This window comes from Typopeltis vanoorti, chromosome 18, assembly GCF_054136105.1.
Source record: "Typopeltis vanoorti isolate ZY-2024b chromosome 18, IOZ_Tvanoo_1.0, whole genome shotgun sequence".
In the NCBI taxonomy this organism is placed as follows: domain Eukaryota; kingdom Metazoa; phylum Arthropoda; class Arachnida; order Uropygi; family Thelyphonidae; genus Typopeltis; species Typopeltis vanoorti.
In genome coordinates, this window is record NC_143566.1 from 5419127 (window position 1) to 5444432 (window position 25306).

Below are 25306 nucleotides of genomic sequence, written 5' to 3' on the forward strand. Positions count from 1 at the left end.
TTCCTTAGCATGCTCAATGTGATTGAAAACTAGCTTAAGTTCTTTTTAGTTATAACATTCTCTTCTTGTTCGTGCTCCTTATCTTTGTATTCTTCATATGCAAGCTGTTCTTCTAGTTGAAGGAGATCATTCTCGCTTAACTGTGCTGAATGGGAATCAAGCAAGTTTGATTGATTGATTCCCATTCAATCAAGCAAGTTTTCTCACATCTTTATTATCCAGTTCATTAAATCCAATTTTTTTTTTTCAATTGGATTTCTTCAATAATGTTACATCTTGTATTTTACACACAATAAACTAACATAGGCTTGAGTTTAAAGTCGCCTTCTTCATTGCCTCCTAATAAAAGCGTAAGAAGATCTTTAGATACTTTGTATCCTGGTTGAAATGCTTCAGTTTTAGCTAGAAAAGATTTTGTTGGTTTCCAAAAGAGACCGGTTTTGTTGATGTTGAATATTTGCCAATCGTAATAATCACCCTCCTGAATTATCCTTTGCAATTCTTCAGGAAACTTGGCAACAGAATCATTATCAGCACTAGCAAATTCCCCAGTAATTCTTACGTTATGCAGTCCAGCTTGATTTTTAAAACAGTCAAACCATCCTAAATCGTAGTAAAGCTTTCACATTCATCTTGAAAATTGGTTTCTTTCGATGAGGTAAAAATATTGAGAGCTTTTGCCTGAATATTCCTTGTATACCAAGAGGTATTTTTTTGGTTATAATCCTCAATCCAGGGTGATAGAAGATGCTCCATCTCGATCATTAAATGGCTTCTATTTTGGATGATCTGCATGCTTAAAGAAGCACTAGCAACTTTTCCTTGTTCTTTGTATTCTTTGCTCTTATGTAATGTAGTCTAAACTGTAGACTCACTGTATCCCAGATCTCGCACATCATTGTATTACTAGTGCCACTTTCATTTATCTTATTGGCTTCAGCTTTTCCGCTCGCTGTTGACTGGTGACAAAAAAATTTCGCATAATGTAAAAAAAGTCGTGTTAGCTGATTAATCACTTCCTTAGATTATATATTTGGTTTAATCCTTTATCCAAGTGTAAGCAAACAAAGTTTGCACCAGAAGTATTTTCAGGACTGGGACAACTTGTGGTAAAGGTGGAGTAAGTTCTGTTCACTTGCCTTAGTATCTCCCATAATGCAATGCACATCTCCTTGCGGATATGTATAATGCTATGCATTAAGGGAAGGGCCACTACCCAGACCGGTTTTCGACCTTTATTGAGGTCTCATCAGTGGGAGCCAGACCCAGAGGTGGTGATACTAAGGTGGAAGTAATGCAGAAGTCATATCACCATATACCAGTTGCCAAAAAAGGTGTCAATACCTTATGTCAATACCAAGGGGTTGTCTTGGCTTGCACTACTTAAAAGAACACAAACTCTGCCAAGGGGCCTATATATTCACCTTTTATTATTGTACTGATTAAGTTTTACTGGCCTGACAACTGTTTTAAAGTGTTAGTTCTCATCAGAGACCAGACAGAAATCTGAGGGCAAAACTCAAATAATGAAACTCAAAACTCAAAACTCAAATAAAAAAACAACAACTCAAAACTCAAATAGCTCTTCTTTTCAAATAATGAAAAGAAGAGCTATTTAATTATGCACCTACCAAGAATTCACTTGTGATGAATTTATCTTTCTGAGAGAGGACCATGGCATTGAACAGAGGGTTTCTCCCCTCAGGTCTGCCTAGTCTCTGATGAGAACCTACAGTTCGAAACAGCTGTCAGGCCAGTGAAACCTAATCAATGCACTAATAAAAGATGAATATACAAGTTCCTGGGATGGATTTGTATTCTTTTAAGTAGTGTATGCCAAGGTAACCCCTATGCCAAAGGTTATGTCCTCATAAGCTCTCTAGTAATTTGCAAAACTTTTAAATTTCTGTAATTTGACAATAAAACATAGTTGGGTTCATAACATCCAACTGAATATATTGAATACACCAAAGTAAATTCTTTTTGGCTCTATTCTACATTATAAAAATCTTAATTGATAGTGACTGGAAGTTTATGAAAACAAACTTCTGTGTGAGTTGTCATGGTAGTGCACTACTTAAAAAGTATTTGGATTGTCAGTGCATATCAAAGGCTGTATTCCCATAAGTCCTCAATCATTTCTGAAACTTTTAAAATTTCAATAGACCAAGCATTTTGTACACTTGAATATGAAATAATAATGATAAGTATTTATTATTTTTCTTAATCCACTACCAATGAATTGAGAATAAGAACCGTAACTGAAAATAAGTTAATGCATAGGGTGTAAAGAAGAAAGAGTGCAAGTTGACAATACCATGGAATGAAATTCATGCATGAGAAAATTGAATACATGATGATGAGTTGCTCGAATGCATTTGGAATTAACTGCCTGGAAAATGTGTTGTTCAGACATAGAATGGTAGTGGTGCAAAATAAGGAAGACTAGGACTACTGGAGATGGGATGTAAGCATGTATACAGGCACTTGGGATGATTGAGGGTGATAATGGAAAATATCAGAGAAACAACAGATACGTGTAGGCCAAGAGTATATTAGAATTCACTTGCACTAATGTCAGAAGCCTGTATATATTCAATATTAATGAGCTTGACAAGGCCAAAAATTATTGATATCACTAAGACATGATTGACAGAAGAATTTAAGAGATCACAAACGAGTTGCTGGTATACCACTTTATCCCAGTCCTGAAGATACTTTCAGGCACAAACTTTGTTTGCTCACACTTGAATAAAGGATTAAACTAAATTTATTATAGCCTAACCAAGTGAAAAATAAACTTTCAACATCTTTCTCTAAATTCAGAGTAATTTAATAAAAAGGTGACACACCGTTTGGCAAATCCTATAGGTAGAGATGACCTTGCTAATGCTTCTGCCTGGTATCTCCACTTGGGCCTGGCTCCCACTGAGGAGACCTCAATAAAGGTCGAAACTAGTCTGGGTAGTGGCCCTTCCCTTAATGCATAACATTATACATATCCGCAAGGAGACGTGTTTTGCATTATGGAAGATATTGAGATAGAAGCGATGTTAGCTTGCTCCACCTTTGCAATGAGTTTCCCGGTGTTGTACTACCTTACCCCCAGTCCTGAAGATACTTTCAGGCGCAAACTTTGTTTGCTCAGACTTGGATAAATGATTAAACTAAATTTATTACATCATTTTTTGATAGAGTACCTCATGATAAGTTGACAGTCAAAATAGAGCAGATGAGGTTGGATATTAGATTAGTGCATTGGATTGGAGACTGGCTATCTGATAGGTATCAACAAGTTGTGTATGGGGGTGCAATATCCAGGAAAAGGAAAGTCACTAGTGGAGTGCCTCAGGGGTCTGTTTTAGGGCCATTACTATTTAACTTGTATATTAATGATATTGGCGAAGATTTGGATGGAGATATTCAGTTGTTTGCAGATGATGCAAAGTTGGGACGAACCATAAAGAGTAGTGAAGATGTTGTGGCCTTGCAAGAAGACTTGAATAAATTGAGTGATTGGGCAAACAAATGGGGATGTGAGTTCAATGTTGCAAAATGTAAGGTTTTGAAATTTGGAAAACAAAGATGGGATGCAGAATTTATGCTTGGTGAGAATATATTGTTGGAAGTAGAGGAAATAAGAGATCTGGGGGTGATAGTGAATAAGGATCTAAAATTTAGGGGACACATTGCCAAAACTGTGAAGACAACACAAAGACTTCTGGGAATGATGCGGAGGACAGTGACGGGTAGAAGTAGGGAGATTCTTGTTCCATTGTATAAGGCTTTGATTAGGCCACACATGGACTATTGTGCCCAGATTTGGTCACCTGGTTTTCAGAAGGATGAAGAGATGTTGGAAAGGGTCCAAAGGCGACTGACTAATGTAGTTTCTGACCTCTGGAATGTCGAGTATGAGGAAAGATTGAAAAGATGTAATTTGCAGAGTCTAGTGGAGAGAAGGAAGAGGGGAGATATGATAGAGACCTACGAGTTGGTAAGGGGTTGTTATAAGATCAATGGTGGAGAAGTTCTACAGAGAATAGTGGGAGATCAGGGGAGAACCAGAGGTCATCCCTGGAAACTGTATAAAGAGGGTGTGAGTAGGGGAGTGAGAGGCAGATTTTTTTCGTGCAGAGTTGTGAGTGATTGGAATGCCTTGCTGAGAGTGTGGTGTCTGCAAGGAGTTTGAATGTGTTTAAGACACGGTATGATGAGATGTGTGTGAGATAAAAGGACCTCCTAGATGAGTCTTTGACTCCATGAAGTCTTGTTTAATAATAATAATAATTATCATTTTCTAGAACGGTACATATGTACCGTTCTAGGAAATTATAATCACAATGGAATTCTTAAACTTGAATTTTGGGGAACTCCCTCGATGTTTTAAACATCACGGTTTACTCTAAGCTAGAGAACATAGACAACTATGGCGACAACAACAAAAAAAAATTTTTGTAGTTACGATTCCCCAAAGTTAAGCTTTAAGATGATCCTTTATATTCACTTGCCATTGGTTCTTGGAAGCAAAAGGATGTATGCTGATTCCTCGAAGTTAAGTTGGTCCGTTAAGGGAGAGCCATCTAAATAAAGCTGCTTGGAAGGAGATAAGCTGTTTACTAAACAATAATTTCTTATTTACAATTCAAAATGGTTACACGCTTGTGTTTTATTCATGAAAGTTTTATTCGTGCAATAGAGTTCCTGTCTAAGATCAAGGCAATGCAATGACATGCATTGCCTTGATCTTAGACAATGCACTGGGAGACAAACAAAAAAAGGTTGGGTTACAAAAGAAATTTTTAATGAATGGTTCAATGTTTTCTTCCAGAAGTTTTTTGATGGTGAAAAAAATCTGGACTTCAAAGTTTTATTGATTATAGACAATGTGCCTGGCCATCCTGTTTTAGAACACCCAAATGTGGAATTTTGTTTTCTGCCACGTAATACAACATCCTTAATACAACCACTAGATCAGGGTGTGATTGCTACCTTCAAAACTTTCTAAATAAGAACATTGCAATACATTTTGGATACTTTAGATAAGAATAATCTATTGACAGTTATTGATGTGTGGAAGAAATTTTCTAATTTGGATTGCATCAAACTTGCTAAGTTGGCATTATCAGAATTGAAACCATCAATTGTAAATGCATCCTGGAAATGAAAAAGAAAAAAGTGATGATGATGAAGAGATTCCACTCACTGCAACAGTAATTAAAGAAGGGCTTCAAATGGCTAGCAAATTGCAAAGTCATTTTCTTACACATGATTCAAATACTGAACAAGCTGAACAGTTTAAACGTGAACTGAAGTCATGTATGGTGCAATATGATGAATTATACAAAGACCTAGTCAAAACAGTATATCAACAATTAATTACAGAGTTCGTGGTATAAAAAAAAAAAAATCAACATTTAGAATTATTGAAAATTAGTGCTAATTTAGTTCCTTTTACTGAAGAAAATATTTCACTATTGCAATATGAACAGGACAGCCAAAGTGTTTCAAGTGATGGAAGTGAGTTAATTCCAGTCTCACACAAAAGAATGCAGCTACTATCAGAAGAAAGTGATGGCAAAGAAAATTTAACTAATAACCATATGCGCAGGTGTATTTGGGCCTTTTTGAATTTCTGTTTTATTAGTGACACACTATTTTCTTTAAGAAAGATATATATATATGTATACAGCTTTTGTCCAAAAAGATACCGAACTTTTGATAGAAAATAAAATACAGGCCAATTGTAATTATTCAATCATTTATTTCAATCAATATACTCTCCCTCAGCTTCAATACAGCATTTGGCATGGTCAATTAATCCATTAAATGAGTTTTTCATATTGGTTTTTGGGATACTGTTGAGGGTTATGGTTACTGCTGCTTGAACGTTTTCAATGGTGTCGTTTCCTTTCATCGGCAAATGTAGTCGGGGGGGAAGAGAAAGAAGTCACAGGGTGCTAAATCATGTGAATACGGCAGGTGATCCAACACACAAACTTGGTTTTTGCAAAAAAAAAAAAAACTGTCTCACAATGTTTGAATGATGAGATGGTGCATTATTGTGCAAAAGTGACCAGCTGCCTGAATCACAATATTCATGCCGTATGCGATGAATTCTCACTATCAATCGCTTCAAAACTTCGAGATAAAACTCTCGGCGTTGACCGGCCAAACGGAATAAATTCTTTGTGGATAATGCCCTTGGAATCATAGAAACAAATCAGCATTGTATTTACTTTTGACTTCTCCAAACGACTTTTTATCGGATCTCTTTTGATGGTCTCCACTCAGCACTCTGGTGCTTTGTTTCAGGCTCATACTCAAAATACCACGTTTCGTAACCAGTAACTATCGTTTCAAGGAAATTTGAATCCTTATGAGCAGTTTTAATGAGGTCCTTGCCATGTTCAATTCGATACATTTTTTTGGTCGTCGGCCAACTTGTCGCGAGTTCAATTTACAAAGACCCAAATCTCAGTCAAAATGTCAATCTCATGGACGATTTTGGGTTTTCTTCGATGAAATCATGCACTTTTTGGATGTTAACTTCGCTCAATCTAGTTTTTGGATGGCACGGCTTTTTGTCATCCTCAAGCATCTTACGACCACTTTGAAATTGCTTAAACCACTCATAAACTTGAGTACGGGATAAGTATTCATCACCGTATGCTTTTCAAAGCATTTGATGCGTTTCGGTACTTTTACTTCGGTGACTTTTACGAAGTTTAAAACAAAAACCAATTGCAGTTCTCTGTTTGAAACTCATTTTCTGACCGTTCGTCAAAACAGAGACTCTTGGCACTATAACTCGGCTTCTAATGAAACCAATGTCATAAACAGTTGACAACACTAATGAAGGTTGCCGCTTTCGACAACAGAAAGATACAACAAGTGGCACCACTAGTTACTTCTATTTTCGAAAAGTTCGGTTTCTTTTTGGACAGGGGTGTGTGTGTATATATGCACTTTAAATAATTATTTAAAATTAAAAAAAATATTCCAATAAAATTAAATAGTGTTTTATTTTCAGTCATCACATATGGTTGTGAAACTTGGTCGCTAAGTAAAGCACTGGCAAATAAACTAACAACAACTCAAAGAAAAATGGTTGATGCTAGGCATCACATTAAAAGATAAGAAGCAAAACACCTGAATAAGAAGCCAGACTCACATCACTGACATCATTCTTCACCATAAGTGACTAAAATGGAAATGGGCCAGACATCTATCCAAGAGGGAAGGTGAGTGATGAACCATTATACTAACAAACTGGATTCCAAAGGAAGGGAAACGAAGCCGAGGACATCCTAAAAGAAGGTGGAGTGATGAGCTGTCAAAATTTGTTGAGAAAAATTGGTCATCCACTGCCAAGAACAGAAAGGTGGAAAGAACTGGAGGAGGCCTTCGTCCAGCAGTGGAGAGAAAATGACTGAAAAGAAGAAGTGTTTTATTCAATGATTTTCATGTTTTGTTTGAAAATATCTTATTGTTCGTATCAGGTTTTCACATCTGAAATAATTCTATTTTTTTATATGCACTGTATTCTTTTTTATATGGTTTTCATTTACACAGATTTTTCTGGAACCAATCTACAGTGTGAATGGAGAATTGGGTGTATATATGTATACTCCAGATGATGACCTTCATATAAAGGTCAAAACGTGGGGAAATTAAAGTAATTAATTCGAACATGGTTATAGTCTCCATAATTTGCCTGAAATGAATGCAGATCACTGTGTAACATTAAAGGAAAGGATTCTTTTCCTTACAGCAAGTATCACTGAAACAACAGAATAGTGTGCCCGTTAAGTAATGAGACAATTATTATATCAAAACAAAGAACTATATTTGGAATTGTCAATTATACAAAATAATCTCCCTCCAACTCTACACAATGCTTACATCTGTCATACAGATGTAAACATTGTGTAAATAATGTTCGAAGGCATGGTACACGTCCTGAGCTGGAATCTCCCTCAGTATCTGGGTCATACTGTGTAAGATGTCCTCGACGTCAATAAAGCACTCCCCTTTCAAAACATAATAAGGGGAGAGGGGGTGTTCGATCACACAGATTGACTTGAAAGCCAGAAACTGCTTCAAGAGCAGTGCACAGTGAACAGGCGTGTTGTCATGCAAAAGAAACCAATCGCTGTTGTCAAAAAATTCTTTCCTGACACGTTGTATGTGGGCATATAGACATAGCTACATCATCATCATCAAATTCCTGACATGCACCCTCAAGGGTACAAGATATGATAGTACTACATGAAAAATTTACATCATTACTAACTTCCTATCTACAGTTTTCCTCCAAATCACTGTTACCTGTAAAGACTCCAACAGTATTAGATTTTATATTTCTGTCTTCTAAGGCACTTTTTACCGTATCAATACACCTAGATCTTGGTCTTCCTCTGGAAAGACCATACCACCTGATTAGTTCTACTAACACATTCTTGGCATTAAGAGTAATCATTTAGGAGTAATGCAACATCTGTTGCATTACTCCTAAATAATACTGACCATTAACTGTGGTGCCCTCAGGAACAAATTTGTGATGGATAATTCCAGCAGCATTGAAAAAAAAAAAACAATGATTTTTGCAACCTGACTTTCTTCTGCTGGGGAGAAGACATTCGATGCCATTCCATGCTCTGCTGTTTTGTTTCCAGATCAAACTGTAAACACCCAACTTTCAAAACCAGTGACAATTCTTTGCAACACACCATGATCTTAATCAACTGCATGGGCAATATTTTGATAACATGCAACTAGATGCTCTCTGTTCATGTGTCAGCATGTGCAGCACAAACTTCAAACAAAATCTCTTGTGAAAATCTCTTTCTAACATTAATCTGGCCATTTCCTTACTGATACCATGTACAGTGAGTAGCCTAGTGGTTATTCGCCTGTCATGGGCAACAATTTCCCTAGCTTCATCACATTTTCATTTGTTCATGTAGAAACTGGCCATCCACAGTGTAGTTCGTTGTTCAGGGACTACCTGCCCCCTCTTTAGACATTGAAAACCAGTGAAACACCTGGGCATGGCTCAGTCATTGGCATAAACTTTTTTAGATACACTTCGGTAAGAGTTTTTCCAAATTTTACAGTAAAATTTTATTATTAATATTATTATTATTATTATTATTATTATTTGACACTTCCAGGGAGTCCTAAGACTCATCGAGGGAGGGCACCTACTTTACAACTCTCCATCTCCACTACTCAACCTCATACACAAACCGCCTCATTTACACCAATGCCACCTATTGTCCACCATCACCACTATTATTTTCACAGACAATCACAAACATCACAGTTCTTTGCTCCATGATGCAACTTCTGACATACTCCACTCACAAACTCTTACTTTAACAACTGTCACACGAAAGCTGCTGTGTCACTTGACCCGAAAGTTGCACCTGCAATTACAACATACTCTAGCAGTCAAAACTATAAACTAATTTGTTACTTTTATTCAAAGACCTGTCATGTAAAAAAATCAATCTCATCACTTTGTATAAGGGCCCACTGTGTATAAGGAGTATTATGTTTTTAGTATGGTTTCAATGGCACAAGGACAGCAAAGGTCACGCTGTACCATATCAAAGGTTATAGTAGTACACAAGGTAAGGCAATCACAAACATCAATGCCTGTAGTGGGATTCAAACCCATGACTTGTTGGGGGAGATAGAGAGAGCACTAGGGATGAACCAAAAACAATAGAAGCTCAGCATGAAGGCTGAGTGATGAGCCATCTGAGGTCATGAGAAGCAGTGCATTTGAGAATATATATGCATAGAAGACACCTACAGTGGTGGAGTGGAAAGGAAGTTATTGAATGTAAATCAGCATGAAAAGCACAGGATGGCTAACTGTTACAAGGGAGGGAGCACTTCAACAATTAGGACATATACTGGAAAGAGAATAAAGGATAGGAAGGGGGGGGAATAATCCAAAAGCACATGTAATGGAGCAGACCTGGATAAGAGTGCTGGATCTAGTGATAGCATCAGAGAATTTGTCTTTTTGACTTGCATCCACAAAAGGTCAAAAATCAATAGTACACTAGTACCATATTTTATACCATAGTACCATAGTTAATATTTTATATAATTTATATTTATTTATATTTTAAATAAAATATATTTTATATAACTTTAAATTTTATATAATTTATATTTTATATAATGTTTTTATATTATGCCTAGTCTAGAGACCAAACACAGAACTTTTTTTTTTTTTGGTGTTTAAGGCCTTCAATAAGATTGATAATGGTCTCATACCAGACAATGAAATTATTCTTGTATTTCAAAACATTCACAAACATCCAGGCCCACAGTAGGATTCAAACCTGCAGCCTGGTGGTTGGAGAGCAGATACAGTATCCTTGGCCAACCAGGTCAAAAATAAGGTTTATCATTTTGCTTCTAATGTAATCTTGACCTAGAAAGTGGTTACATTTATAAAACTTTCATTTACCAAGGGGTATCTATGAACCATAGAGCTATTATGCTATTATGACAAATTTAGAAGGCAGCTAGAAGTAGTGCCATGGCATTGTCAAATGCATTGTTCACTTTATGAATTTTATAATTTTACCTCAGTTCAAAAACTGAGGTAAAATTATAAAATGATAATGTATTTAAATGAGATTGGTTCCTGCAATATGAAACTGATCTTTACAAGTTAATAATTTTGCAATTTGTATAAAGAATTATGGTTTTTTAATAATGATTCTGAATAAATATATGTTTATAAATAACATAAGACAACATAAATATAACAGAAATTATAAATTAAAGTAAAAATATATAATGGCATTATGGAGAAGCCTTAATGAAATGGGCCTGGATTAGAATCATCTGGATCAACAGGCTCCTTGTCTTTGGTTAAGAAATGCAACAAGAATGTCTGTCGGACCTTTTCCCTCCTCTCCTGCAGCATGTTATAATATAATTTCAGAGTATTTGTTACATCTGTTGCACCACCTGATTTGATATGTCAAATCATTTCTATTTTTTCTTCAAGGTTAAGTGATTTTATGCATTTTTTTTAGCTGAGGAAGAGTTGTAATAATTTAAATACTAATATTAGTATTTAAACAACAAATTTAAGATGTCATTTAAAGATAGAGTTGATTAGTAAAACTTTCACTTTTTTAGCAGTCATTATATGTGGCTCACAGTGGACCTAAATGTAAACAAACTGCTTTGTAATCTCTACCTGCAATGCCATAGAATATAAAACAAAAGGTAATTGAGAATGATTCATTTATGCTTTTATTTATTTTATTTTATTATTATTATTTTTTTTTTTGCTGTTGATTTTGAAAAGTTCATTAATTTCAACTTTGCAAATAGAAGAAACATAAAATGTGGCTTTCCTGTGGGGATGAATTGGAGAGAAAGCAAGTAAACAGTGGCGTAAAAGGGTTCTGCACTTTTGATTGCGGTTTAATTTGAACAGTTAATGATAATCTAATGAGAAATATCCAGTTGTTTGCTTATGATGCAAAAATGAAGAGGAAAACGGTAAACAAAGGCGATGTAGAGATCCTGAAAGATAATTTTTATAGTGTGGTAAAAATATCATGATTGCAAGTTAAATGTAGCAAAATGTAAGGTTGTGTACTTTGAGTTAGAAAGCTTACAAGTTGCATTGCGCTGATGGAAATGGAGAGTAGGATGAGTGACCAAAACAGTGACGGGTCTATGGGATACTTCCTATTAGAAGAGAGAATAAAAGTTAATGGGCAGAAAAGATGAGATATGATAGAAACATTTTTACATTAAAGAATTTTGTAAAACAGATGTAGAAGAAAATTTTCAATACATGACAACAGAGTCAAACAAGGAGTCATATCTCAGGTTGCTGTTTGGTGAAAGTGGCTGGAAGGGGAATGAGGACTAGAGTTTTTATTGGAAAGTAGTGAATAAATGGAGCAGGTTGACAGCAGTAATTATGAGTGCCTTTGTAAATGAATTCAAAGAAAGGTGTAATAGGCATTGTTTAAATAATGGTTAGTATGGACCTCCAGTGATGAGTCTTGAGAGAGAGAGAGACATCCATGTAATATTATTATTATCCTTTCATTTAATTATTTACAATGTGAAATCAATAACTTTTGGCTCCTTTGTTCAATATTATTATATTTAATTTTTTCCATAGGATTATTTTTAACTAAATGGTTTCATTTTTCAATTGTGAAAACAGCTGACAAGCCATCTGAGCAAGTTCTGAGAACTGCACAGTTTATACTATGCTCATTAGCAACCGTGTGAAACTATTATGCATAATATCATTATTTGTATCAATAAATATCATTATTCTTTTATAACAATGATTAATTGCTGTTTTTACATTTTCATTTTCTATTCACAAAATATGCTATTAAGTTACACTAGATAAACTGACTAGCTCTATTATTATTATTATTATTCAACTGATTAATTACAACAAAAAGTTATGCATTCCTCTATATTACAAATCAGTATATCAAAAATGACTTAATATTATATGGAAATGTTTTTTTTATTATTATTTAATGATTACCGTCTTCTACATAATCCCTTTCTTCTTCCTGCTGATGTGGTCTGGCAAGCTGGGCATTCCTCTTATTCATTTGAGGTCCCCTTTTTAAGTTTTCCACAATTCCTTTATGATTTCGACCATCATATTTTTGTACCGAATCTATATGTGGAAGAAAATTAGCTTCATTGGATGGAGGCTTCATAATTACATGTTGATCCTGTCCATTTCTAAGTGGTATCAGGATATTAGGATTAGATTCTTGACTTTTATCCAGCTGAGGCAATACCATATGATTATTTTTACTAAATTCTTCATTAATAGGCTTTTCCACCTGGTGTCTCATGTCATTTCCAACTTTCTGTCAATGAAGTACCAAAAAATATATTTCATTAGTTAAAACTTTATGCAAAGGTCAGCTGTTATTGATATGTATGTGTTTGTGTGTATGTATTCTTCCCCCCACCCCAGCCTGGGGTAAAAAAAATTGCATATTTTATATTAAATCTTAAGTTTTAAGGTTTAGTGGTCCACTCCCCTGTCTGTAAATGTAAGACAGGAGAGTGGACCACTTTTCTTTTTTTTTAAACAAAACCATTTATACCTTTTATTCTTGGAGAGAGTAGCTGAAGGTTCTTTATTTAGGTTTTTTTTTTTTAACACAAATTATGGACTCTACAACTGTGTTATAAATAATTATTTTAATTTCCCGACGTTTCAACCTTCATATTAAGCTCATCATCTGGAGTATACACATATATATACAGAGACAAGCTAAATTAAATTTCACACAGTATGCTGAAGAGACAATGATTTGATCAACAGTTATTCTACTGAGTAGTTGAATAACCGATGATCAAATCATTGTCTCTTAAGCACCTGTGTAGCGCAATTGGAAGAATGATGGTACATTACACCCCTTCGATTAGAAAAGGCCTAAGTTCGATTCTTGTCATGATGGGAGGAATCTTTATATGGATTTTTTTCAAATGAAGGTGAATTAGCCGCTCTCATACGGAGGTAGCAGGGTTTTTTCCTCCTGGAAACTCAGGTGTTTCATCTCGCATACAGACAAATCGACCTTTCAGAACACACAATTTACAGACAAAAAATACTAGCTGTGGTGGTGGAGGACAGTAGATGGTGCTGATGTAGATGATTGGTAGTAAAGGTTCAGTGTAGTGGTGGAGACAGAGAGTTGTACAATAAGTGTCCTCCCGTGATGAGCTTCGGACTCCTTGGAGGTGTCACGAATAATAATAACATACATATGTGTGTATATATATATATATATATATGTTATTATGTACACATATATATGTTATATATGTTATATTTCCCGAAACGTCGGGAAATTAAAATTATTATTTATAACATGGTTGTAGAGTCTATAATTTGTGTAAAATGAATACTAATCGATGTGTAACACTAAAGGAAAGAGTTCTTTGTTTAGGGTTTTACAGCACAAGGAGAGCTATGGTCTTCCTGTGCTGGTAAAGATAATAGCAGTATGCAAGGTAAAAATAACTTGATAAGTAAACAATAAGCATAAACTGGTGTACAGAGAAGAATGTGTAGAAAGGCAAATTAAAAGTTTTTCTAAACTTTTTAATTTGCCTTTCTACACATTCTTCTCTGTATGCCAGTTTATGCTTATTGCAAAAAAGGTACATAAAAGCCAAGTATAAAAAGATCCATGTAAAACAAGGGCAAAAGAGTTTATAAAATACAGATAAAATCAACAAGATATTAAAAGTCCATATACAAAAATAACACGATAAATAAAAATAATATAAATAATCTATATACAGCAAAAAAATACTGATTTTCTATAAAAATTGAAAAATGATAGACACTTGGTGGGTCTGATAAAATCTGCCTGAGCATATGAGGCTCAGAAAAATTATGAATATCTAAAACAGTGACTGGGCTCATTGATGAAATCAGGGCAGTCAATTAAAATGTGACTGATGGTTAGTCCAGTACCACAGAATTTGCACACAACCATGCCATCACCTCTCAATAGAAAGTAGAGTGTGAGATAACTATGACCTATGTAGTGTTAAGCAAGAACAACTTCATCTTCACAAACCCTGCATAAATTAGACTGTCATATTTAATTTCAAGCTTGATTTGATAGAGCTTATTAACTGTCTCTATTCTGCAGGAACTACTACTAAGGTAAAAGGTTTCATATATGATCTGCCTGTAATCGGAGTAGGGTAAAGGCAGATGGTGGAAGCTTGACAAATGAGCCGTCCAAGCTGCAATAATCTTACAGCTTTGTTTCTCTTAATTTCAATGTGGCTTGGAATGCAACAGAAGCACACACCCAAATGTAGATTCCATAACTGAGAGAAAATGTATAAGAAAAAAGCAATGGATGTTCTATAGCTCTAAACCAGGAGTGTGAAATTCAATTGGACTGCAAGCCATTTGCCATAAAAGTGTATCTCAAATGAGCCACAAAAAAATTTGACTAAAAAGAGATGCACTATTTAGAATCAAAGGGAACTGAAAGAATGAGTATAAATAAACTAGAAAATTAATAATAAAAACAGTTCGCACCCCATTAATGTTCTCCCCTGCCCCAGTTTTCCCATAAGTAAACCCTTCCCTTCCCCCCTCCAAAAAAAGGGCCCTTAAACACAATAATATATATATATATATATATATATATATATACATATACAGTCGATTCCGTTTAATTGGGGCAGCTGCTTTTTTGGGCCAAATCTCAAAGAACGGAAACCAAACCAAACCAACATATTAATACATAATTTAAACGCTTAATTGGGACAACTTTTTGCTTAATTGGGACAGTAGCTGAAAAGGAATTTAGCAATTTTTGATATATTTTATGGATTTTTCATAAATACGGCAACACTACATACACTAATATTTGGCAACGCTAGCGTGATGCGAATCAGTTATCTTTCGTTGTGCATCTGGCAAGTACGCGTCTGCTTAAGAATCTACCCTTACTATATACTGTACCTAGCGATATCGATTTATTGTGTCAATTTTATTTAAAATTTTTAAATCTTTGCCAAGATGTCAAGAAATGATTTTACACCTTTAAGTAAAATTGCTTTGCTGGATAAAATTAAAAGCCAGCCATTAAATACAAGCCATCGTAGACTTGCTGATATAACTGGTGTACCAAAATCTACCATAGCGCGTCTCCTACAACAAGAAAATCAACTGCGTGAGGAGTGGACATTACAGAAAGAAATTCCAGGAACATCCAAAAGAAAGTGTGATGGAAAGGATCCAGAAGTCGAAGAAGCATTAGATCAATGGTTTTCTATAGTTAGCAGGCGAGGCATGAATATCAGCGGCCTAGTTGAAGGCGAAGTCAGAGGAGATCGCTAAAAAGCTGGACCACAACAATTTTAAAGCAATGGCTGGTTGGTTGTCTCAATGGAAAGCGAGACACAATATCAAATTAAAAAAAAGCACAGTGCCGAACAATGGCAAAATACTAAAATCCTTACTTTTTTTAGAGAATTTCTGTTCAGATGATATTTACAACGCTGATGAAACCGGCCTCTATTATCGTGCTACACCAGACGGCTCCCTGTGTTATAACCACATTGCACTGTCAGGGTATAAAAGGGCAGTGGACCACATTACTGTGTTATGCTGTGCAAATATGTTGGGTACGGACAAACGAAAACTACTAATCATAGGAAAAAATGCTAGGACTCGATGCTTTAAGGGGTTAAGAATAGAGAGTTTACCAGTAGAGTACCATGCCAATAGTAATGCGTGGATGACTTCTGCAATTTTTCGGAATTGGCTTACGAGTTGGGATGTAGAATTACAACGTAAGCAGAGGAAAATTTTGTTGCTTCTCAATAATTGTGCTGCACTCATTTAGATAATCTAAAAAATATAAGGCTGGAATTTCTTCCTCCTAATACAACATCCTTAGTGCAACGAATGGACATGGGGATAATAAAAAAATTTAAAGACATTGTATCGATGGTTAATTACATACTGGAATCCATTGATGAAAACCTATTAACAAGTTCATCAACAGCCAGAGAGAGATCAGTGCAAAATTATCCATTTTGCAAGCAATACAGTTTGTCTCTGACAGTTGGTGAGCTATAAAAAGCAGCACAATACAAAACTGCTTTGCTGTTTGCAGTTTGAACCTTTGGAGGTTCTTGAAATTTTGAGTAGTGAAAATAAAGACATACTGCAAGTTCCTATCATGAACAATGAAGTAATAACATGGTAAATAGATGACAATTTACCATGTTACGATGAAAATGAAAACTTTGAAGATGCAATTGTTGAAGTCATTAAATCCAAACGTCAAAAATCTGACGAAGAATGCGATGATGAGGATGATGACCCACCTGTGCTTGTAACTAATCATGAGGCCAAAAAATTTATATTCGGGTTACAGCGTTATTTTATGCATGAAGGAAGCTCTACATCCGCACTGAATATCTGTGCTGATTTTGTGGAACTGCAAAATTCCAAAAGCAAAAGACAGACTACACTTGATGCATTTTTGCAGAATTAAAATTTGAAATTGTAAAAGTTATCATGTATGCATTATTTTTTCTGCACAATCTATAGTACAAATATTTTCTGTATTTTGGTTTAATAAACCATTAAAATAGGTACCTAATAATTATTTTTTTACCTAGTTATTTATTTACCTGCATATTACATATTTTATTTTAGAATTTATTATTAGTTCGTTTAATTGGAGCAGCAGCTTAACTGGGACAAAATGGATTAGTCCCAACATGTCCCATTTAAGCAGAATCAACTGTATTATTAAAATAAACACAGGTTTCCAATTTATTCTTCCTGCATCAAAACAACCCCCTTCCCCCTTGTTATAAACAACCTTCAGCAGGAACATGGAATTTAAAGCCATCCTAGTATCAAAACAAGGTATACAAAATTTTTTCTCCTTTTTTATTCTGCTATAATTGCCTTCAATACTCATGCATAATGCCCTAAAATATATATACAATTTTTTGAGTAAAAATAGCCAATGTATTTAAAACAAGGGACACGCCTAAACAAAAACAGGCTATAATAGCTGTAATAATAATAATGTTTAAGAGGAGTAGCATGGGAATTTTCCCAGAAACAATACCTAATGATATAAATTTAATTTATTCTAGGTCATTACTAGACATAAAATAATAGTATAATGATTATGACAACTCAAAAAAATAACGAATATTTTTTCATTATATTAATATTTACAATATATAGCATTTAAACCAAATGAAACTGAAATTAAAATGTTATTTGAACAAATCAAATATTTTTTATATTTGTTTTATATATTATAAATATTTATACAGTCTAAAAAAGAACAAGTGTGTTCAAAAAAGACCGAACTTTTGCTAATAAGAATTTATTGCTCATTTTACATTTTAAGCATTGTCCTCTTCAAAGTAGTCACCACTACTGGCGATAAACCATTCCCAACATGTCTTCCATTGGAATGTTTCCTGGAATGCACTTTCTGTGATGGCACGCAGTTCTCTTATCGCATTTTCCTGAATCTCCTCTATGGTTTGGAAATAACATCCTTTCAAAGAGGTTTTAAGTTTGGGAAACAGGAAAAGTCTGATGGGGCTAAGTCTGAAGAATAGGGTGGATGGGGCACAATGGATGTCTGATGTTTTGCTGTGGTGCATTGCCATGGTGCAACATCTAAGTCTAGTTTTCCCACAATTCAGGCATCTTCCTGTGCACAGCATCCCTCAAATGAGCTAAAACTTTCTGGTACAACCCTTTGTTTACCATGTGGTAAACCTGATCACGTGGTACAAATTCATAATGGACAATGCCTTTCTAATCAAAAAAACACAAACTATATCACCATGATCTTTGAATGACATCCACCAATGCACTAAACCACTTGTAGCATTGCGTTTGGCTCATATATCATATTGGAGGCTTAACGCATTGCATACAGCACTCAGAAAGGATTAAAACAGAATTTAATTCTTCCTATATTTCATCTCAGTCAATGAGACATCTTCAGAGATTACAAAAAAAACTAATGTAACATATATACAAATTACAAACAATACTAACCCAACCAACCACGTGGGTGACATTAAAGTCCTATCTAGGTGGAGCACCCCCCCCCCCCTAAGGGCAGTTGTAGGTGCCTGGAATGTAAAGTGGGACCTCTGGTGATAAGCGTTTCCGAAATCTTAAGAAGCTTAATGCAACCATATTTGTTAAGATTTGGTTGATTCCTGAGAGCTGCTGCTGATTCTAAGAATAGTCTCTCTTTATTGAATTTGCTGTGGTGGAGCATGGTGGTTTTTTTCCATGAGATCCTGTGGGTTATACAAGACATGGTCAGCCAAGCCTGACAGACTATAGTTGTGTTCCTCTGGGCAGATAGTGGCTGATCTGCCTGCCTGTCCAAAGTATGCCAGTTTACAGGAACAGGGTACTTTATAGACTCCAGGCAGTGAAAGAGGAGGTAGCTGATCTTTTGTTGAGTGGATAAGGGTGGCAAGTTTGTGGTGGGGTTTAAATGCTGTGTGGGGCTTAACTAAGGTGTCTGGGAAGGGTAAACAATTGTTCTTTTCCTTTTCCATCGTAAACTGGATTCTCGGATGTAGGCTGTTGAGGTGACTGAGCAAGGAGTCTAATGTGTCTGGGCCATGAGGCCAAATAGAGAACACATCATCTACATATCTTAGTAGCCAGATAGAAGGTTTCAGAGGGGCTGAGTCTATGGCTCGTTTTTCAAAATCTTCCATATAAAAATTGGCAAGAGGGGGGGTAACCCATGGTGGTTCCTTCTATCTGCTTGTAGATTTTGTTCTTCAAAGAAAAATAGCCAGAATTGATGGCAAAGGGAAAAGAGATCTAAGATGTCAGAAGGAAAAACGTTTTTTACGAGTGTTAAGGTATTAATTAAGGGAATATTGGTAAACAATGAGGAGATGTCAAAGCTTACCAATATGTCTGTGTTATTTAAGGTTAAATTTTCTATGAGGGTTTTGAAATGGGTAGAGTTTTTTATATAGGATGTGGAAAGTCCAGTGAGAGGGGTCAGAGAGTTGGCCAGCTGTTTTGACAGTTTGTAGCAAGGTGTGTTAGCAGCATCTACTATAGGTCTTAGCGGGGAATTGGGTTTGTGGATTTTTGGTAAACCGTATATTTGGGGAGGGGAGGGGGGAACAGAAAGGTTTGAGTTTTTTCGTGATTTCCAGGGGCCAGTAAGAAAATTTTTAAAGTTAGTTTTTTCTTTTTTTAAGTTGTGTTTTCTTGGGGCTGTGTTCTAGCAGGGTGTAGGCGAGTGATCCCAGAGGATAATCTCATTTTTCGATTGTATTCCGTGACATTAAGAACGACTGTGGCATTACCCTTATCAGCTCTAGTGATAACAATACTTTTTTCTTTTCATAATTTCATGAGAGCAGTGCATTGAGTGAACGATAAATTACTTTTTGGAGGAGAAGACTCGGCGAGGATGTTGGCGACGTCAAGGCTGATGTTATTTGCTATCTCCGGCACTGTTAAAACAGCTGGCCAACTCTCTGACCCCTCTCGCTGGACTTTCCACATCCTATATAAAAAACTCTACCCATTTCAAAACCCTCATAGAAAATTTAACCTTAAATAACACAGACATATTGGTAAGCTTTGACATCACCTCATTGTTTACCAATATTCCCTTAATTAATACCTTAACACTCTTAAAAAACGTTTTTCCTTCTGACATCTTAGATCTCTTTTACTTTGCCATCAATTCTGGCTATTTTTATTTGAAGAACAAAATCTACAAGCAGATAGAAGGAACCACCATGGATTACCCCCTCTCACCCCCCCTCTCCTGCCAATTTTTATATGGAAGATTTTGAAAAACGAGCCATAGACTCGGCCCCTCTGAAATCTTCAATCTGGCTAAGATATGTAGATGACGTGTTCTCTATTTGGCCTCATGGCCCAGACACATTAGACTCCTTCCTCAGTCACCTCAACAGCCTATATCCAAGAATCCAGTTTATGATGGTAAAGGAAAAGAACAATTGTTTAGCCTTCCTAGACACCTTAGTTACATGCCTTACCAACGGTACCCTTTCCTTCACTGTATATAGAAAACCCACACACACAGGCAGATACATTAACAAACCACCAACAACAACCCGTTCAACAATATGGCATTATTAAAACTTTTACCAAGAGAGCCCACAATCTTTGTTCCAGTGGAACCGCCCTTACAACTGAGCTTGACCACATACATAACACTTTCCTCTCCAATGGCTACAGTGATCACAGTATTAAAAAATAATCAGGTCCTCCCCCATTCCCTGGTCTTATCTTCAGAAAGAGTTTAGAAATGCCGTCACCATACCTTACATCCGTGGCACATCCGAAAAAATAGCCAAGATTTTAAAAAAGTACAACCTACACACAGCATTTAAGCTCCACCGCAAACTTGCTACCCCTGTCCGCTCTACAAAAGATCAGCTCCCCCCTCTCTCAGTACTCAGTATATTTTAAAAAAGATGTCTCATTGACTGAGATGAAATATAGGAAGAATTAAATTCTGTTTTAATATTTTCTGAGTGCTGTATACAATCCATTAAGCCTCCAACATGATATCCTCACAGCACTTAAGCCTCTACAAATGCTGATATTATGCTTCGTTAAGTAACTGAAATATCTCTAAAATTTTTACCAAGTTTGCAGCAAAATTGCACACACATGCATTGTTTAAGCTCTTAAGCTCTTGCATTGTCACTAATCTGACGAACAGCTTGTGCACGTGCTCACTTCAGTGGATATAAGTCGATAATACTCATAGCAGAATGGGGGAAAATGGCAGTTTGTTGTTAAAACCTGCTGCTAGGTGCACTCAGCAGCAGCAGCCGTGTGCTCTCTGTGGCGATTCACACGCTATTTAAAAAGTTTGTTCTTTTTTTGAGCATGCCTTGTATAAAGTCTCATTAATAACCATCGCAAAAATTTACAGAGCCTCCTATTAGTTTGAAATTTTTTGTGTTTGTGTTGAAATAAAATACTTCCATTTTTTGGGAAAAATGTCTACATTTTGGGGGATTTTTTAAATGTCAATGATAATATTTTGGAATAAAAAAATATATACTTGCATAATATAATTATAGTAATTTCAAGTAATTTAATTGTAGCTGGTTAACAATGTTTATTGTTAACCAGCTTGCCAAATTTTGGACTCAAAGATTGACAGCATACAACCTTCAGAAAGATTAACATCGGTTAGTCTTGATCTCTGTAAGATGTTTTGTTACCTTTCATACAGGAAAATAACTGTTTGTATTAAGAAGTGTGCTTCTAAAAAAAACATGGAATATTTGTTGCAAACTTTTTTATTTTTGGATATTTTGACCTAAACAAGTGTATATTTTTGGAATACTGCCTTTTTGGAATTTCTCTTTTAGAATGGAATCATTTTGGAAGTTCTATTTGAATACAAATAGGAGCTTTTTTGAAATTGTGGGAATAAGGACCTGTAAAAAAGCAAAAAAACGTCTTCTTGCTCCTTAAAATCTTTAAATTGCCTATCAAATTCTTTAATCTTTTCCAGTTTAGGACTATACTGAAAAAAAAGGTAAAACTTTGATTCTTATTATTCAACTGTTCACACGTAGGATAGTAATTTAGAATATTCTCTTTCAAATGATTTTGAAACAAAACCAATTTACATCTAAAACTTGCCAGCACACCTGATTTTTCCCCTGAAGAGTGGCATTTAAATCATTCAAATGTCCTGTAATATCAAATAAGAATACTGGGTAGTTTACCCATGTCTAATCATTAAGAAATGCAGCATCATGATTTTTCACTTCTAGAAACAATTTTATCTCCTCGACAAGTAAAAAAAAAAATTTTAGAACCTTATGAAAAGATAATCAACAAATCTATGTGTAATAAGATAGCCCTTCAAATTCACTCTCTAAGTCTTTAAGAAATCATGCAAAACTGTCTGTGATTGAGGCCTCCAGATCAGATGAAGTTATTATTATTATTATTATTATTATACAGGCACCTGCATGAGTCTGAAGACTTACTGCGGGAGACCCACTCTATCCACACAATCTGTCATACCTATCCTTGAACCATTAACAGACAAAGCACTCACAACTGACTCTGGCAACCCATTCCACTCATTCACCACTCTCTCCAAGCAAAAAATCTAGTCCTCACACCCCTACTGACCACACCTTTATTCAACTTTCTGGGATGACCCCTTGTGCTGGTCCCTCTAGCCAAGTGCTGAAACATTTCCCCTGCATCTATCCTATAAAATCCTTTAAGCAACTTAAATGTTTCTATCATATCCCTCTTTTTCTCCTATCAACCAACTTCTGCAATCCACTCTCATTGGGAACTTTCCACAGGCCACTCATCATCTTGGTCACTCGCCTCTGAATCATCTCCACCACTTCTTCATCTGCAAAAAAACCCAGGGGGGACCAGTCTTGAGCACAGTAATCCAGACGTGGGCATATCAAGGCCTTATAAAAAGAGGAATAACAACTTTCTTATCTCTACTTGTTAATATGTTCTTCAACAGCCAAATAATCTTATGGGCTACCTTAGCAATATGTCCTATAAACTTTAACTCTCTGTCTACCACCACCACCACCCCTAAATCTCTAGCTTCATCTATTTCCAGGAGTACAGTGCCATCAGTATGATACTCAGCTTGCAATATATTTATCCCAAAATGCAGAACTTTACATTTCTCCACATTAAACTGACACCCATTATCTTTTGCCCATACTGACAGCCTATTTAAATCATCCTGGAAGCTATCCAGATTGCCTTGATTAACTGCTACCCTAGATAATTTTGCATCATCAGCAAACAACTGAATATTTCCTTTTAAGTCATTTCCTATACCATTTATGTACAAAATAAACAGCAATGGTTCCCAGCATTGAACCTTGTGGCACACCACTGGTCACCTGTTTTCGCCTCGATTCTGCCCCTCAGTGTTCCATGTGGTATTCTGTCAAATGCCTTTGCAAAATCCAGCAAAATCATCGTTAGCCATTTCTCCTTTATCCAACTCAGCTGTTACTCTATTATAAGAAGTTAGTAAATTACTAAGGCATGACTGACCATTCACAAACCCATGTTGACCCTCATACAGTATCATATTTTTATCTACCCATTCTTGAATTCTCTTTTTTACCAATTTTCAGATAATTCTCAGATACTGATGTCTATAATTTGCTACTGTAGTCTTTCTAATCCCTTGGAACTCTACCAGAGCTGAGACTTAAATTAAACAGCTTAGTTAAAAGCATTGCCAATTCCCTCGCATATTCTCGCAAAACCCTAGCTAAGTTCACAGTATTTGTCACTTTGTCACAGCCTTGAGTATACTGCTCATTTCCAGTAGTTTGGAGCACAGGACCTGCTGATGAATAATGGAGTGGAAAGATTGCAGTTTTGGAATGTCTCAATACATTTCCTTTAAACTTTGCTGCAAGTCTTGGTACAAAACTTTATTTTTGCCTGTCATTGCTGGAGCACTATCGATTGTCACAGCTACGAGCTTGTTCAGAGGAAGTTGGTATTTTTCCAGAATGCTCCACATGGCATCAAAAATGTCTTCCCCTATAGTGGTTTAATGGATTGGAATCATTTCCAAGAACTTTTCAGTAATATTCATATTGTTGTCACAAACCCAAAGAAACAGAGCAACTTGAATTGTCATGAATATCGAAAATTTCGTCAATTGAAAATCACTGTACATTTGCAGGTATTTCTTGCAACTGGTGGTCACACAGATTATCTGCCATTTCGGTTATTCTTTTGATCACAATATTTCTGGACAAAGAAATATCGCAAAATACTTGCACATTGTTGAGAAGGACATTTTCGGCTGCTTTTATCATACATTCCTTAATCAAGGAACAATCACTAAATGGTCTGGAATCTTTCGCCAATAAACAGCTGATTTCATAACTGGCTCTCACTGCTGATTCATTGTCCTTCATAATTTTTGAAAATACTTGTTGTTGACTTTAAGTGAATTCTTCATACTTATTCATTTTTTCTTCTCTCAGTTTACCCTCAAAGAGTGAATGTTGTTCTTTGTGAATTTTATCGTAGTGCCTTTTCTATAATATTCTTAGGCAACACTAATTGTTTCACTACAAATAATGCACACAACTTTGCCCTCTGTTTCAGTGCAGAAGTAATTCAATTTCCATTTTTCTTGGAAATTTTTCCCCTCATCAGCAATTTTTCTTTTTCTTGTTGTCTTAGAAAGCGACATTGTCTGGGTAAATAAATATATTATTAATAACAATTTTTATAAAAACTCTCTCCTCAACCCTCTTTTTCCCATAAACCCTTCCCCTTCCTCAAAAAAAAAAAAAAAAAAAAAAAAAAAAAAAAAAATCTATTTTCAGCCCCCTCTTTCATCTCTTTCCCCTCACAAAAAAGCGCCCTTAAAAATAATAATACATGTATATATTATATAAAAAAAAACAGGGGTTTTTCAAATTAATTCTCCCACATTGCCTCAACCCCCCCCCCCACACACACACACTTTTCCCAAAACCTCCTTCCTTTTAAGATCCTAACAGCAGAAGTATGCACATCGCAGAAAGAAGACAGCCAACAACATCCAAAAAAAGTATGTGCGGATTTTCTTTTTCTATTACTCTGCATATATTTGTTTCTAAAATAATGTCCTAAGAATTCTTGAGTAAAAAGCCAATCACATTAAAAAAGAGGCACTCCTAAACGAAA

At 35.6% G+C, this 25306-nt stretch overlaps 1 protein-coding gene across 2 annotated transcripts in view; it reads right to left on the bottom strand.

Annotated features, from left to right (window-relative positions):
- Window positions 1-25306, bottom strand: part of LOC150096468 (uncharacterized) — a 470709-nt gene that overhangs the window by 74496 nt on the left and 370907 nt on the right. For both annotated transcript variants that reach the window (XM_090407965.1, XM_090407964.1), the window contains exon 10: window positions 12566-12902. In XM_090407965.1, the coding sequence (XP_090264091.1) occupies window positions 12566-12902 (337 nt within the window). The remainder of the gene's footprint in view (window positions 1-12565; window positions 12903-25306) is intronic.